Source organism: Pterocles gutturalis, unplaced genomic scaffold, assembly GCF_000699245.1.
Source record: "Pterocles gutturalis isolate BGI_N339 unplaced genomic scaffold, ASM69924v1 scaffold4109, whole genome shotgun sequence".
In the NCBI taxonomy this organism is placed as follows: domain Eukaryota; kingdom Metazoa; phylum Chordata; class Aves; order Pterocliformes; family Pteroclidae; genus Pterocles; species Pterocles gutturalis.
The window spans coordinates 18,935-31,723 of record NW_010135505.1 but is presented as its reverse complement, the minus strand read 5'-3'; the positions used below and the strand labels follow the sequence as shown (position 1 = coordinate 31,723).

At 43.2% G+C, this 12,789-nt stretch overlaps 1 protein-coding gene across 1 annotated transcript in view; it reads right to left on the bottom strand.

The window, feature by feature from the left end:
* Positions 1-11,647, bottom strand: part of LOC104467931 (brain-specific angiogenesis inhibitor 1-like) — a gene marked incomplete at both ends in the record, with an annotated part of 57,205 nt that extends 45,558 nt beyond the window's left edge. Inside the window, 2 exons of the mRNA XM_010081904.1 lie at positions 3,990-4,092; positions 11,544-11,647. Of these exons, the coding sequence (XP_010080206.1) occupies positions 3,990-4,092; positions 11,544-11,647 (207 nt within the window). The remainder of the gene's footprint in view (positions 1-3,989; positions 4,093-11,543) is intronic.
* Positions 11,648-12,789: the final 1,142 nt, after the last annotated feature.

Sequence of the window (12,789 nt, the reverse complement as noted above, 5' to 3'; positions counted from 1 at the left end):
ATACTTTCGAGGAGGATGAAGCAGTTAGTAAGCTGTGCACTAATCTCAGCTCAAAAGGTTTGCAAAGCACCATGTTGCTGGCAGCCGAGCCACAGCAATGAAATCAGAGGAAGGTAATTTAGACAGTGTCCCTGTCAAGGAAGGATTGTTGAGTGAAAGAGTTAAGTCGTGAGAGCTGGGTAAAACCACGGCTGCCAGGGGCTGGTATAGACTGTAAACATGAGAGGTGTGGAGTTGTCCAAGAGCATATAACTACTATCAGACAGGAGAAAAGGAGGGGAAAAAAAAAAAAAAGGAAAAAAAAAACCTACATTAGAAGGAATTTCATAATGGTGAGCTCTACTACTCGGTGGGGAAATCTCTCAAGGGAAATGCAGGGAGCTTAAGCCATTTAAAATTAAACTGGGGAAAGTACTAGCAAATGCATTATGAAGAACAACCCTGTAGTGCCAGGGAGATGGACTGGAAAGCTGACAAGCTCGTCTTTGTGTTTAACTCAGCAAGGCCAAATCTTTCACTGGGGCAAATTGGTGCCGCTCTGTTTAACTCTGCCAGAGCTGTGCTTAATTTCCACTGTATGCGAGTTGGAAGCTGTGAATCAATGTACTCGAGAAGAAAATGATGGAAAGAAACTCCAGTGGCTACCAAGGAGAAGGGAGAGGAAATAGACATTAAAAGTGACTCCGGATGAAAAAAAAAAAAAAAGGCTTAAGGCATTCAGGGCAGGGGAAAAGGGAGGATTATGATGAAGAATTTCTCTCCTTTGAGTTATATCAGGAAACACGGATTTTGGATTTATAGTCAATGAACCTTCCTCTTTTTGCATCCACCAGCATCTTTTAAAACAGAGCTCTCATGCACGGAGTGTCTTTTATCATGTTATAATTAAAATGCTCTTTATTCTTACACTGGCACAAACCGACATTATCAGGGGTTGTGGAAAAAAAATAAGACTGTGTGTTCTTTTAGACAGGGACTGTTTTTTTCTGTTCCGTATTTGTATTTGACACCAAAACTCTTGGTATTCTGCCTGTAAATGGATTCTGGATGACAGTTCAGTACAAATAACTCAATATGGTAATTTCAAGTAATTTGCAAACTTTAAAATAATCCTGAAAAGGTGGTTGCTATTCATCAGCTTACAGACGTGCATAAAACAGTTACAAACACAAGATGCTTTCAAGAATGTGTTTTAAGACACCATTATTTTAGGATTTGTTTTTTTTTGTTTTGGTTTGTTTTTTGTTTTTTTGTTTTTTCCTAACATGAGATGCAAAATTGTTCATTTTACCATTTTGATTTTGTTCTGCCCAGTTTGCTAGCAGTTTGTAAAGGGGAGAGAAAAACTTTGCTTTCCAATTTTACACCAGAGAGATAAATTTTATGGGTACTTTTTCTCAATCAGGTAGTTTTGCTAGAAAAGGAAGGAGAAGACAGGAGGGGAGCACAACAGAAATATACCCATCTCAGCTGGGCCAGTATAAACCCATTGCCTTAACTGGAAACAGGCTGTGAACTCAGCCAGCTGAAGGGCAAGCACATATTTGCTTCTTCTACCTCTGCTGCAGGTTTTTCCTTTCTTGTAAGGAAAAAAAAACCAAACAAAACTCCATGAAGGCCTAAGCACAGGGATATGATGTCCCAAGCTGCTGCAGAAAGATCTAGCAAAGCTTGTCAGTCTGTCAAGACCATTAGCCCTTGTTTTCCTTTAAGAGGAGAAATCTGTTTCCTTGCAGCACGTAGCCATGCCTTTGAGATACGGCCAGTTCATGCAGCATTCATTTCTTTTGTGTCATGCTACTGCTGACTGTAATTTTTTAGCCTTTTCACAGGTCTTTCATCTTCAAAAAAGCTTAGCAAACCCAGGCATGAAGTCCTGCCTTTGAGGTTACACAGACGGAAATCAAGGGAGAATTTGGCATTTCCAAGGAAACTAATACCATAGAAATTCTCCCAGAGTAAACTGCAATTATAAATCAATCACCAACATTTTAAGATGCTCCATTATCAATAACTGAATGTGAATAAAATCTTAATTTACACTCCTTCGTCTCTTCTCTCTATAGTTTTCTTTCTGTGTTCCCTGCCAGAGACTGTTTACTAGACGGCTGAGCGGAAATCCAAGAATAACCTTCTATTTATGGTGTTTCATGCATATGTATGTGCAAAGAGCTCATCTGCCTCGTGCAGTTGCAGCCGGGAGCTTTGAATCCTCACTAACAGCTCTGACAGTGAACACCCAGAGTGATAAAAAGCACGAGGGAGAACCTGAGCTCCCAACTGTGCTCTGAAGGGGGTAGGAGAGGGTGAAGACATCCACCTCCTGTGCTGGAGTGAAGAATACAGGAGGGGGGTGGGGAAATGCTCTTTATCAGGGAGTACAGTAACAGGACAAGGGGTTAATGGTTATAAGCTGAAAGAGAGTAGATTTAGATTAGATATTAGAAATAATTTTTTTTTCTCTTAGCATGGTGAGGCACTGGAACAGGTTGCCCAGGGAAGCTGTGGATGCCCCATCCGTGGAGGCGTTCAAGGCCAGGCTGGATGAGGCTTTGAGCAACCTGGGCTAGTGGGAGGTGACCCTGCCCATGGCAGGGGGGTGGAACTTGATAATCTTTAAGGTCCCTTCCAACCCAAATCATTCTGTGATTCTATGATTCTATGATTCTATGAATAACAATCAAAGAGGAGGTCCAGCCATGTTTTGCCACATTGAGCATCCCTCAGTATTTTTTTTCCCTATGGAAAGGAGCTCCTAGCACACACTCGGCATTGCAGACAATGCGCTTAGGGAAAGTAAGGGCTTTGCTCACCCTTTCTACACCTCTTGCCCTGAGAAAACTCTGTTGGCCATGAAAGCAAGCTCTGCTTTGTGAATTTAATTTCTGAAGGGCGCTTGTTTAATAGGAGCAGGGCTGGCTGGCTGTGTCTCTCCACACTTCACTACACATATACGACTCAAGCAGCTGTAAAGTTTTCCTTAAAACATAACCTAACCCTAACCCAAAGGGCCCTCAGTTGAAATAAGTCTTTGTGATTCATTAAACCCTGGGGACTTCTCTGTGGTAATGCTTCCAAAAGTGACAGCATGCTCTGGCTGCCAAAGTAGATGCTCAACAAAACTGGCTGGTTACTGTTAATTAAAAATTAAATTTTGACTTCTGATTGAGACTTTGGCAGCAGGAGCAGTGGAGGACACTTCTTGCCTCACTTTTCTGATTAGAGGAGTTAGGATGCTTGGAGCACTTGGGGAGATGGGGAAAAGTACAACAGGAAAATACTAATGATGAGAAGTGATTTGTGATGCCAGAAACCAACGGAGAAAGTACTTTAGCTGGAAAAAAGACACATAGGCAACATGCACCTCTCCAGATGGGTTTGTAGCATGGGAAGGCACGTACGTGCAACCAGTGCACGCAGCTTGAAATTCCACATTTCGTCTTGCATTTACTGCTGGAGTCGCACCGTGATGTGCAGCGAGTCCCTCACACCCCCTGTCTCTGCAGCATGCACAGTGTGTCTGGAAACACTTCCTACCCCAAAAAAAGATGGTTTTTTGTGGCTGTGTTTGTTAACATCTGCCAAGTGCCTTAAGCTCAGAGTGTAAAAGTTGCTGGAGAAATAAATATAAAGCTGAGATTTATTTTTTTTTAAAGACTTTTCTCAATCTGTATTTCTTTGTAATTTTTGGAAAATAAAATGGTTAAAGCCTTGCAAATAACCGTGTTTCTTCGCTGTGCCATGTGCCAGCTACTCTAGGCAGATATTCAAAAATATCACATTGGTTTTAATCAAAGCCCTGAGGATGCTGACAAATTATCAAAGAGAGAGTGAGAGAGAAAATTGAAATCTGCCATTTAGTCGTGTCTTTGACATGTCGCTAATTAACAGATGGAGGAAAAATGAAGAAGCGCTTGCCTGAATGGATCATTTCAGTGCTAAATCACGGGAAAAGCAAACAAACAAACAAAGCCCAACTGATCTCCTACCTTATTTCGGGTCTGGGTCTGTCCAATCAGGATGAGAGCATTGGAGGAGATGATGGAGAGGCAGAAGTTGATAAGAATGACCGAACGCTCTGAGCGAATATACCTGGAGCAAGAAAAGAGGGGAAGGGAGATCCACTCTGTCACAACTTGGATTAAGTTACCTCTGAAAAGCATCAACCAGATACAGGTTGCACTGGCCCAGGCTCTACAGAAGGCTACGGTAAACGATTGCCCATTTCCTGCAGATCTTGTGCATTAAACAGACAAGAACAAGGGGAAGAGTCTGGGGGAGAGCTTGGGTGTAGTGCTCAGCCCAGGGATCTCACCATCCTCCCCATCAATGCTCAAGTTAAGAGCACGAGCCAACAAACCAGGGGCAAGCCTGGTTCCTAGTCTGAGCCGCTCCTAAAACAGTAGAGTGCTGCACGTCTTCTCCAGCTCTGCTTGCTTGACAGGAGACTTGAAAAGGAAGTTTGAAAGAAAACATACAGGCAACACATGGAAAGATTCCCAAAGAAGAGCCACAGGCATGCTGGCAATGAAAGCAGATTACGTATGCATGCACCTTCACAACAAAGTGTTTGTGATTCAGCATTCCCCTTTGTTTAACCTAACAACCCCTCCTGAAATGAGAAATATTTGTGGCTTTTTCTTTTTTTTCTCCCAGAGGTAGAGGTTTAACATTTCTCAAAACTAGGCCAAATGTAACTGCAGCTGTGGGTATGGGACATTAGGGATCTAAGTTAGGAAGCTGTTGCCTTCAGCACCTTGCAGGAGCAAGCTATTTGTCATTTCTGATTTGCGAAGTGCAGCACAGTACCAACTTGCTGCTGAGGTATGTGCATGACAATTAATTCAAACCACTGGCTATGGAGGAAAATTTATTTGAAGGCACTTTTTATGTAACAAACAAAATGAAAAGGGAATTGCGAAAGTGCAGGTCTTCAGGGATTGACTCAGGACCTGACCATACCAACACTCTTCCACGTGAATAATCTCAGTGGGTTGGCAAGTGCCCTGCCTGAATACCAGATGAATACAGAGTAGACGCTGCTGCTTACAGAAATTAGAGACAGATCTATTAATAAACCACCTCATCCCTGGAGGCTAATGCAGGATTATTTCCTATTCCTACATTTCAGTACATCAACTATTTATATTGGGAATTTTAATTTCATTAACTAATTTTAGCAAAAGTGAGTTGGTCACGCTTTGGCTGTGGAGTTTTGAGTTTCTTACTAGATGGGCAGGATGAGTTCACTGCACGTTTGTATTGTGCCAAGGGTAAATTTGTGCTTTGGACCTACTGAAGGCTGAAAAACTTAGGTTTTAACTTCCCTCTGAGTTTTACCTTCCAATAAACATGAATGTTGAGGATATGCTTTCCTGGATACAAAAAAATCACTGAACTTCTACAGAGTCTTTTGGAAACCTGGTTCATAGGTAGTTATCCCTGAAACTCACCCAACCTCATAACAAACTACAAGATTCAGACTTCCAGCCTGAACCCAGGTAAAAACTGGGTTGACTGCCTGAAAAAATGAGTCTTTGGTTGTCTTTATGGCAAATCTCATCCCAAATTTCCCCATTTCATTGGGATCAATACAATGCTGTGGATCACCTGGATCACATTCCATTTGTGGCTGGAGGGTACCAAGCCATCAATCTAAGATTGTGTGAAGCAAAACATCAAGTCTCTAGTCAGCAACTTCCAGGGGACAGCAAGGGAGATTTGGACTCTGTTCTGGTTGGAATGGGATGTGATAATTCAGTGTTGCAACACTGTGATCCAACTGGCACTAACGTGCACTTTTAAAGTCTCCTCTGGTCAAAAAAGGTAAGAAATGAGTTGACCGTAAGTGTAGTCTGTATGTGAATGTAAGGGAAGATAATCCAGTTGTCTTCAGACTTTTTCCCCCCTTACACAAGCCTCTCCTTTCTCCACACCTCCCTTCATGAACTGAGAGTCCATCCTGTTCCCCAGATTCCTGAACCTCCAAAGAACAAGATGTGTGTTGGCAACATGTAGAATCACAGAAGCAGAATAATTTATGTTGGGGAAAACCTCTTGAGTTCCCAGTCCAATCATCTGCCCAAAACCAGGTAATTTCAAAGTCAGGTCAGGTTTCTTAAGGTCTTGGCCAATCAAGTTTTGAAAGTCACCAGGAACTGAAATGCCACCATATCTCTTGGATAACTTGTCACAGTGCATAACTACACTCACGGTGAAGGATTATTTTTCTCTATATCCAGATGAATTTTCTCCTGCTGCAGCTGGTGCCTCGAGACCTTTCTGTGTATACATCTGCAAGCTGACTTCTCCCTTACTTCTCCTTAATAGCCTCCTCTTCTCCAAGCTAACCAAGCCTTGTTCCCTTTGCCTCATTTTCTAACACGTTCTCCAGCTTCCTAAGCATCCTCTGGACTTGCTCCAATGTGCTGACATCTCTTGTATTGCAGGAGTCCAATATTGGGCATGCTTTTCTAGATGTGGCCTCAAGAGTGTCAAGCAGATAATCAATTCCCTTGACCTCTTGGCTATAAATGATGTCAGCCTTCACTGCTGCAAGGGTGCACTGCTGATTCATTTTCAAATCGTTGCCCACTAGGACCCACAGGCTTTCCCCTGTGGAGACATTACCAAGCCAGTCAGTCTCCAGCCCATCCTGCTCTACGTGGTTATTGTGTCCCAGGTGCAGGACTGTGCATTTGTCTTTTTATATCACTTCTCCAGCCTGTAACTCCAGTTTGCTGAGGTCCTCCCAAATGGCAGTGCTGCTATCCAGTGTATCAGTCACTTCTCACAACTTGGTGTTATCCAAAAACATGCTGAAGGTGTATTTTGCCTCATTGGTCTGGTCATTAAAGAAGATGTTAAACAATATTGGCCCTAGTATGAACCTCTGCCAGATGCAACTAGTAATCACCTCCTGATTAAGGTTCAAATCTTTGACCATTACCCTTTAAGCCTACAAGAACTCGACCCAGCTATTAATCCACATTAGAAGCCACCAATCCAGTGCACAGTTCCCTGGTCTGGATGCAAAGATACTATGGGAGACTGTGTTAAAGGTCTTGGTAATGTCAAAATACGCAACACCTACTTCGCTGTCCATGCAATCAGCCATCCCATCACAAAAGGGAAACAGGTCAGTCAGGTACAATCTGCCCTCAGTAAATCTGTCTGCCTATTCCTAATCGCTTTCTTGTCCATCATTTTGCCTGGAAATAACCTTTATAACTACTTGCTCCTTAATCTTCCCAGAGGCTGTGGGTACGTTGACCAGCTAGTTGTTCTCTGGATCCTCCTCCTTGCCCTTTTTAAAGATGGGTGTAACATTTGCCTTCTTCCAGCCATTAGGAACCTCCCCAGATGACAGTGGCTCCACGGTAACACCATAACATCCTCGATGCAGTCCCTTCAGTCCCATGGACTTGCACATGTCCGGCTTACTTAAATGGTCCTCAGCTCTCTCCTCCTTGGCAGTGAGTAGCATTTTCTTCCCCAGACTCTGCCAGTAGGTACAGGAACTTGGGTACCTGGAAGCAAACCTTGCCAGTAGAACAAGGCAATGAAGGCACTGAGTACCTTCACCTCTTCTATTTCCTTATCCATTAGGCTACTTGACCCATTCAACACTTAGTCAACATTTTCCTGGGTAATCCTTCGGTGCAGATGTACCCACAGAAACCCTTCTTGCCACCTTTCACATCCATTACCAGTTTCAAATCCATCTGAATTCTGGCCTTCCTAATTTAATCCTTCATTCCTGGGCAATGTTTCTATAGTCCTCCCTGGTAGCCTGACCTGGCTACCAAACATTTCCTTATTATGTTTCAGCTCAATCAGAAGTTCCTCGTTATGCTAAAATGGCCTCCTGCCATGTTTGCTTTTTCATTCCATTTCTTCTTCTCCAGCACAGGATGCTCCATAGAAATAAATCACCATTGATATCCAGACCTTCTGGCCAAACAAGTCAAGAATTCATAAGAGAGGGAAAAAAACCACAGAACTTGATAGGTTTTGCCAGAGGAGAAATCTCCAGCAAAGGCAGAGTTACTCCAGGGTGCTGTCTTGCTACCACTAAATCAATCCAGAATGTCTCATAACAGGGGTCTACTGTTTGCTTATCAAAATATACTGTACTTAGACACCAAAGCACAGGGAAAGCCTCACTGCAAACTTCTGCTCTGGCCTGGGTCCTGCAAGATGTGGGGAAGCCCTGTGCAAACCGAGACAGACAGAGAAGGTGGGAAAACTCTGCACTAAATCAATCCTCGGGCTTTGGTGGGCAGGGAGTGAGCAAAGCTGGTGCTGATATCTTGCAGCAATTCAGCATTCACCCAGCTGCCGCCAGTGGATAAGGTCTGCTGTGCCCCACATGCTGATGATGGGCTGGTGGAAGAGCTGTTCGATAGTGAACATTGATCCCATGCTATGGAAAGGTCACTGAGTCCAGAGGCTGTTGAACCACAATGAGTTCAGGGATGGAAAACACACCGGGGCACTCCTGAAACACCATCACGTCAAGGAGCTGCTTGAAAGGAGTGGTACAAACCAAGGCTTAGAGAAACACAGTACTGAGTCATTTCACCTGTTCAGACCCTGAGTACTTCTTTTTTGCCCCAGTTTTTCATTTTCATGTCAGTTTTCAGGAGAGAAGGTATTTTTCTTTCAGTTTCCTCTCTTTTTCCACATGGGTGGTGGAGCACATGGCCCACACACAGATCGTGTCTCCAGTTGTGACCCAGGACAGAAACTGCTGAGATGTAACGAGGTCATCCCACTGCTATGGCCCCCCCACTGTGTCACTGACCTCTGTCGAGACTGCTAATAAGACCAGGAATGCACCAGCTGCAGCAGAGTTTTTGCAGCCATCTGTCTACTAGGAACTGGAGTGAGTCCACCAACAGGCCACCAACAGCCGTCAAACAGAAAAAACCTACAGTTTTCAATGAGACTCTGCCAAATTGGCTGTGTCTGAAGCAATCACTCGCATCAAAAATCTCATGCCGTTCACGCCGTTGGCTGAGTAGGTGTCACTGAGAAGCAACCATTATTTGGGGGTTTTGAACGGGAAGTGGAGGGTAAATTTATTTCCTCTTTGATAATGCAGCCCAAAGCTGGGATCACCTCCCTTTTTTACTCTGCCCCCTTTTCTTTACCATGTTCCTTTCCTTCTTTCTCCCTTGCCCTTTCTTTCTGCTTCCAATATATAAACAAACCCTAGCTGGGCAAAATTCTGGGAAAGTTTCCAGATTGTCAGCCTCAGTGAGCTTATTCATCAGAAGTGCTTCATACTCAAGCTGAGCCTATGTATGGATGCTCCAGATGCCTTTGTCCAGAGATCTAAATGGGAAATTTCCTGGCCAAAGCTCCCAAAACAGCTGAGCTCTGGTGAGTGCCCTCCACAGAAGACCAGGCAGCTAAGGCACAATGATTTTCTCCCTCTGCATGGTGAGAAAGAACCACTTTGATATGGTTCCTGTATTTTAGCAACAACAGCTGGAATAATACTGCTGATCCCACTTCTGAGCGTTCCTCCAGCTGTTATCAGACTAGATAACATCTAAGGCACAACAAAGTGGGAGCCAGGAGATAATGTTGACTTGTCTATGATGTTCCTGAGACCATTAATAGGACAGCACATTCATGTCCAGCAGCTATGCCTAAAATAAAAAGGACACACAGAGTGTTCAGGGCTCAGCTACGGGGATGCTGTGAAGTTTAGAAAAACATGAAAACATGATCTACAGAGAAGAAATGAAACAAACTCAGCGCACCAAAGAGAAATTCTCAAGATCACTTGATCATGCTTTACAAATATTTACACAAAGAGACTTAGGATAGAGAGCCCTTCAATCAAGATATAGCTGGTCTCAGGATCACTTGGAAATGCATGTCCATCTTTGGCTAGCTCAGAAACGCCCATTCAAGCCTCCCATAAACATGTCTCCCCACTCATGCTAATCATTTTGGGCACAGGGATAATGCAAAGGCTGGAATGAGAAATTTAAAAAAGTGTATTTTAAACAGGGCAGGCAATTAACTTTACTGTCCTCAATAACAGTGAATATTGAGGGGCACACTCCTGGAAGAAAATACATTATGTTATTCCAAATGACTCTGGCATGCTCCAAACTGATTCAACCTCATGTCTGAACTTGGGTTTCAGATCCTGAGCTCGTTTCTGACAGGAAAGAGAGGGTGAGGCTCAAACGCTTGCTCTTTACTCCTCTATCCTAACTTTCCACTTGATCCTGACACCAGTGACACCAGTAAGTCACCTACCAGCGCTGCCCAGTGCTGCCCAGCCTGAGGAAAAGCAGGAGAGGACAAGGACTTGAGCACATCCAATGATACCCCAGGCACGGAAAAACCTGAGTTCTAGATAAATGTTATTATGATCAGTCTTCAGCTCAGAGCACTTGCCATCATTAACTAGCCACTATGCACTGTCACAGTATCAATGAAAAAAGATGCATTTTTGCTCATTTTTTACTCTATTTCCTCTATCAAAGGGTGGAAAAAGTTATCTCAATTCACAATTCTGAACTGAATTTACCTTTTCCTCCTTACTAAGAAGAATAACTTTGCAAAATAAGAGTCTCAGATGGATTCCTTCTCCCAAAAGGGTCGCCAATAATTTCCAGGCAGTATATTCTCTGTAGCTACTCCATTTCAATTTCACAGTCACTTACTTTGTTCTGATTTTGTTTGTTTTATTTAGCTTAGAGTCGTGAAGCTCTCAGCATGTTTGCCACAGGTTTAGAAAGGGCATGGGTCTCGTAGTATAAACTCAGATCTTGATCAATGCAGTATAGAGGGAGAATCACTTGAATACCTCAGGTCCTCCAGCGTATAGAGTCCAACAAAATGTATCTAACAGGGACATGGGCCAATGTGGGTCTTTGTTCAATAAAACTTTGCAGAAAAACCACTTCAGCTTCTATGAAGGATAAAATTTAAGGGTGCACCTGACCTGCTTACAGGTTTACAGGAGCTCTTGGCAATGGGATGTACTGAGGAATCCCATTTGCATCCAAAGCTAATGAAAAAACATAGCTAAGAGGTTGGAGAGTTATTTAGACCATGGGGTTTGTAATCCATAAAATCCTGAAAAGTACTATCAGTTCTTCAGACCAGATGTTTTCATAATGGGTTGTGGACGTTTTGATGTTATCAAAGACCCAACTAGAAATACTTTGAAGTAGTCTACCTGCCAGGAGGCAGTGTGTGTCCACTTCTCCACAAACAAGGTTTTCCTGGGGTATACAGAGGCATCTAAACTAGCACACAGCTTTTGAAAATGGAACAATGCAACTACATGGGGTCATGGCACTAATTGCACTCTACTAATTCCTCTGGTACTAAAAGGAAAGAATAATGCCAACTAAGCCACTGTGATGACTTTTTGCAGGACCCACTCATTATAAAATGGTTCTTCCTCAGACACCAGACACCCAAAGCAGGAAAGCAAAACCTCCAGGATCCATGTAGATCAAGAGACAGCTACCTTCCCCAACAAGAAGAGAAGAGAATGAAAGTCATACCTCCAAACAGAGACATAAATGATAATCAACAGCAAAAGTGTCAGCGAAGATACTCCACAGCCTACAATTAATGTGACAGAAGGGACCAGCACCTTTTCCATGTTCTGAAAGAGAGAAAGCAAGACATTAAAAAAAAAAAAAAGGTAAAAAAAAAATAGTAAAAAAAAAAAGATGCTCAGCAAACGCTACCATCTCAATTTCATGGCAAGAACTTTCCTCCTAATTGTCTTTGTGTCAACTCACCCAATCTTCACATCGCACTGCACATACAAATATAGAGGAAAGAAGGTTCTGGTTGACCCAGCCTTTTTTGGACCTGATTCTTGCTTCTACACACACCAGTGTTAAGTCTGGGTAACAACTCTGATATCCATGGCAAGACAGGGGTGTAAAAGGCATGGGTTGCAAGAGGAGGATCAGGCCCTTCATATCCAGTGTGAAACTTTGAAGATAGTTAATGAGGCAATAGCAGAAAGCAGTGCCTACAGTTGAACAATTACAAATGAGCTCTTCTGGAAACGGCGGTGATGAAAGTTGGAGGATGAAAAGAAAGCGAAAATCTTTGACCAACTACAAACATCCATCTGGAAAAAGAGGCAATGAAGCAAGCAAAAAAAAACCAAGGTACATGTACTCCCCAGGGACCCAGCATCTTCTCATACTTCACTACTCTTGCAGTGCTACACAAGGTATTTCTTCATATGCAGGGGTCCTTACTGGAAAATCCGGTGTGAAATGGTTCTCCTTCAGTGTCTGAACACAAAATATCTGCCAGTCATCAGCTCTTGTAACATCAAAACCAAACACACATGCTATAACCTCTCCTAATCTAGTTCTCTGCATCACTGGGACTAACTGTGTAACTAGCCAGCATCTGCTGGACTAATATCATTAAAATCTTCCTGTTCTCAGCTTAGATACAGGATCTGGATCCCACTTTGTTTTCTCTGCTGCAGTCCTTTTTTCCAGCATGTTTCTCATTTCCACATGAATGATCTCTGCTGGCGTGAAGGCAGAGAAGCAGAGACCCACCACGCAGCAGACACATACGAACCCTCTAGTTAGAGTGATTAGATAATATGCAGAGGTATGGGAGCACAGTCAAGGTTGTTATTAGCTTGGCGCCCTACCAACACCTATCACTACAGCCATGGAGATGAGATGGTTTCTGACATACCCAGAGCTTAGCATGGCGGGGGGGGGGAAGCAATTACACATGAATTTGGGAATGGAACAAGCAATTCTC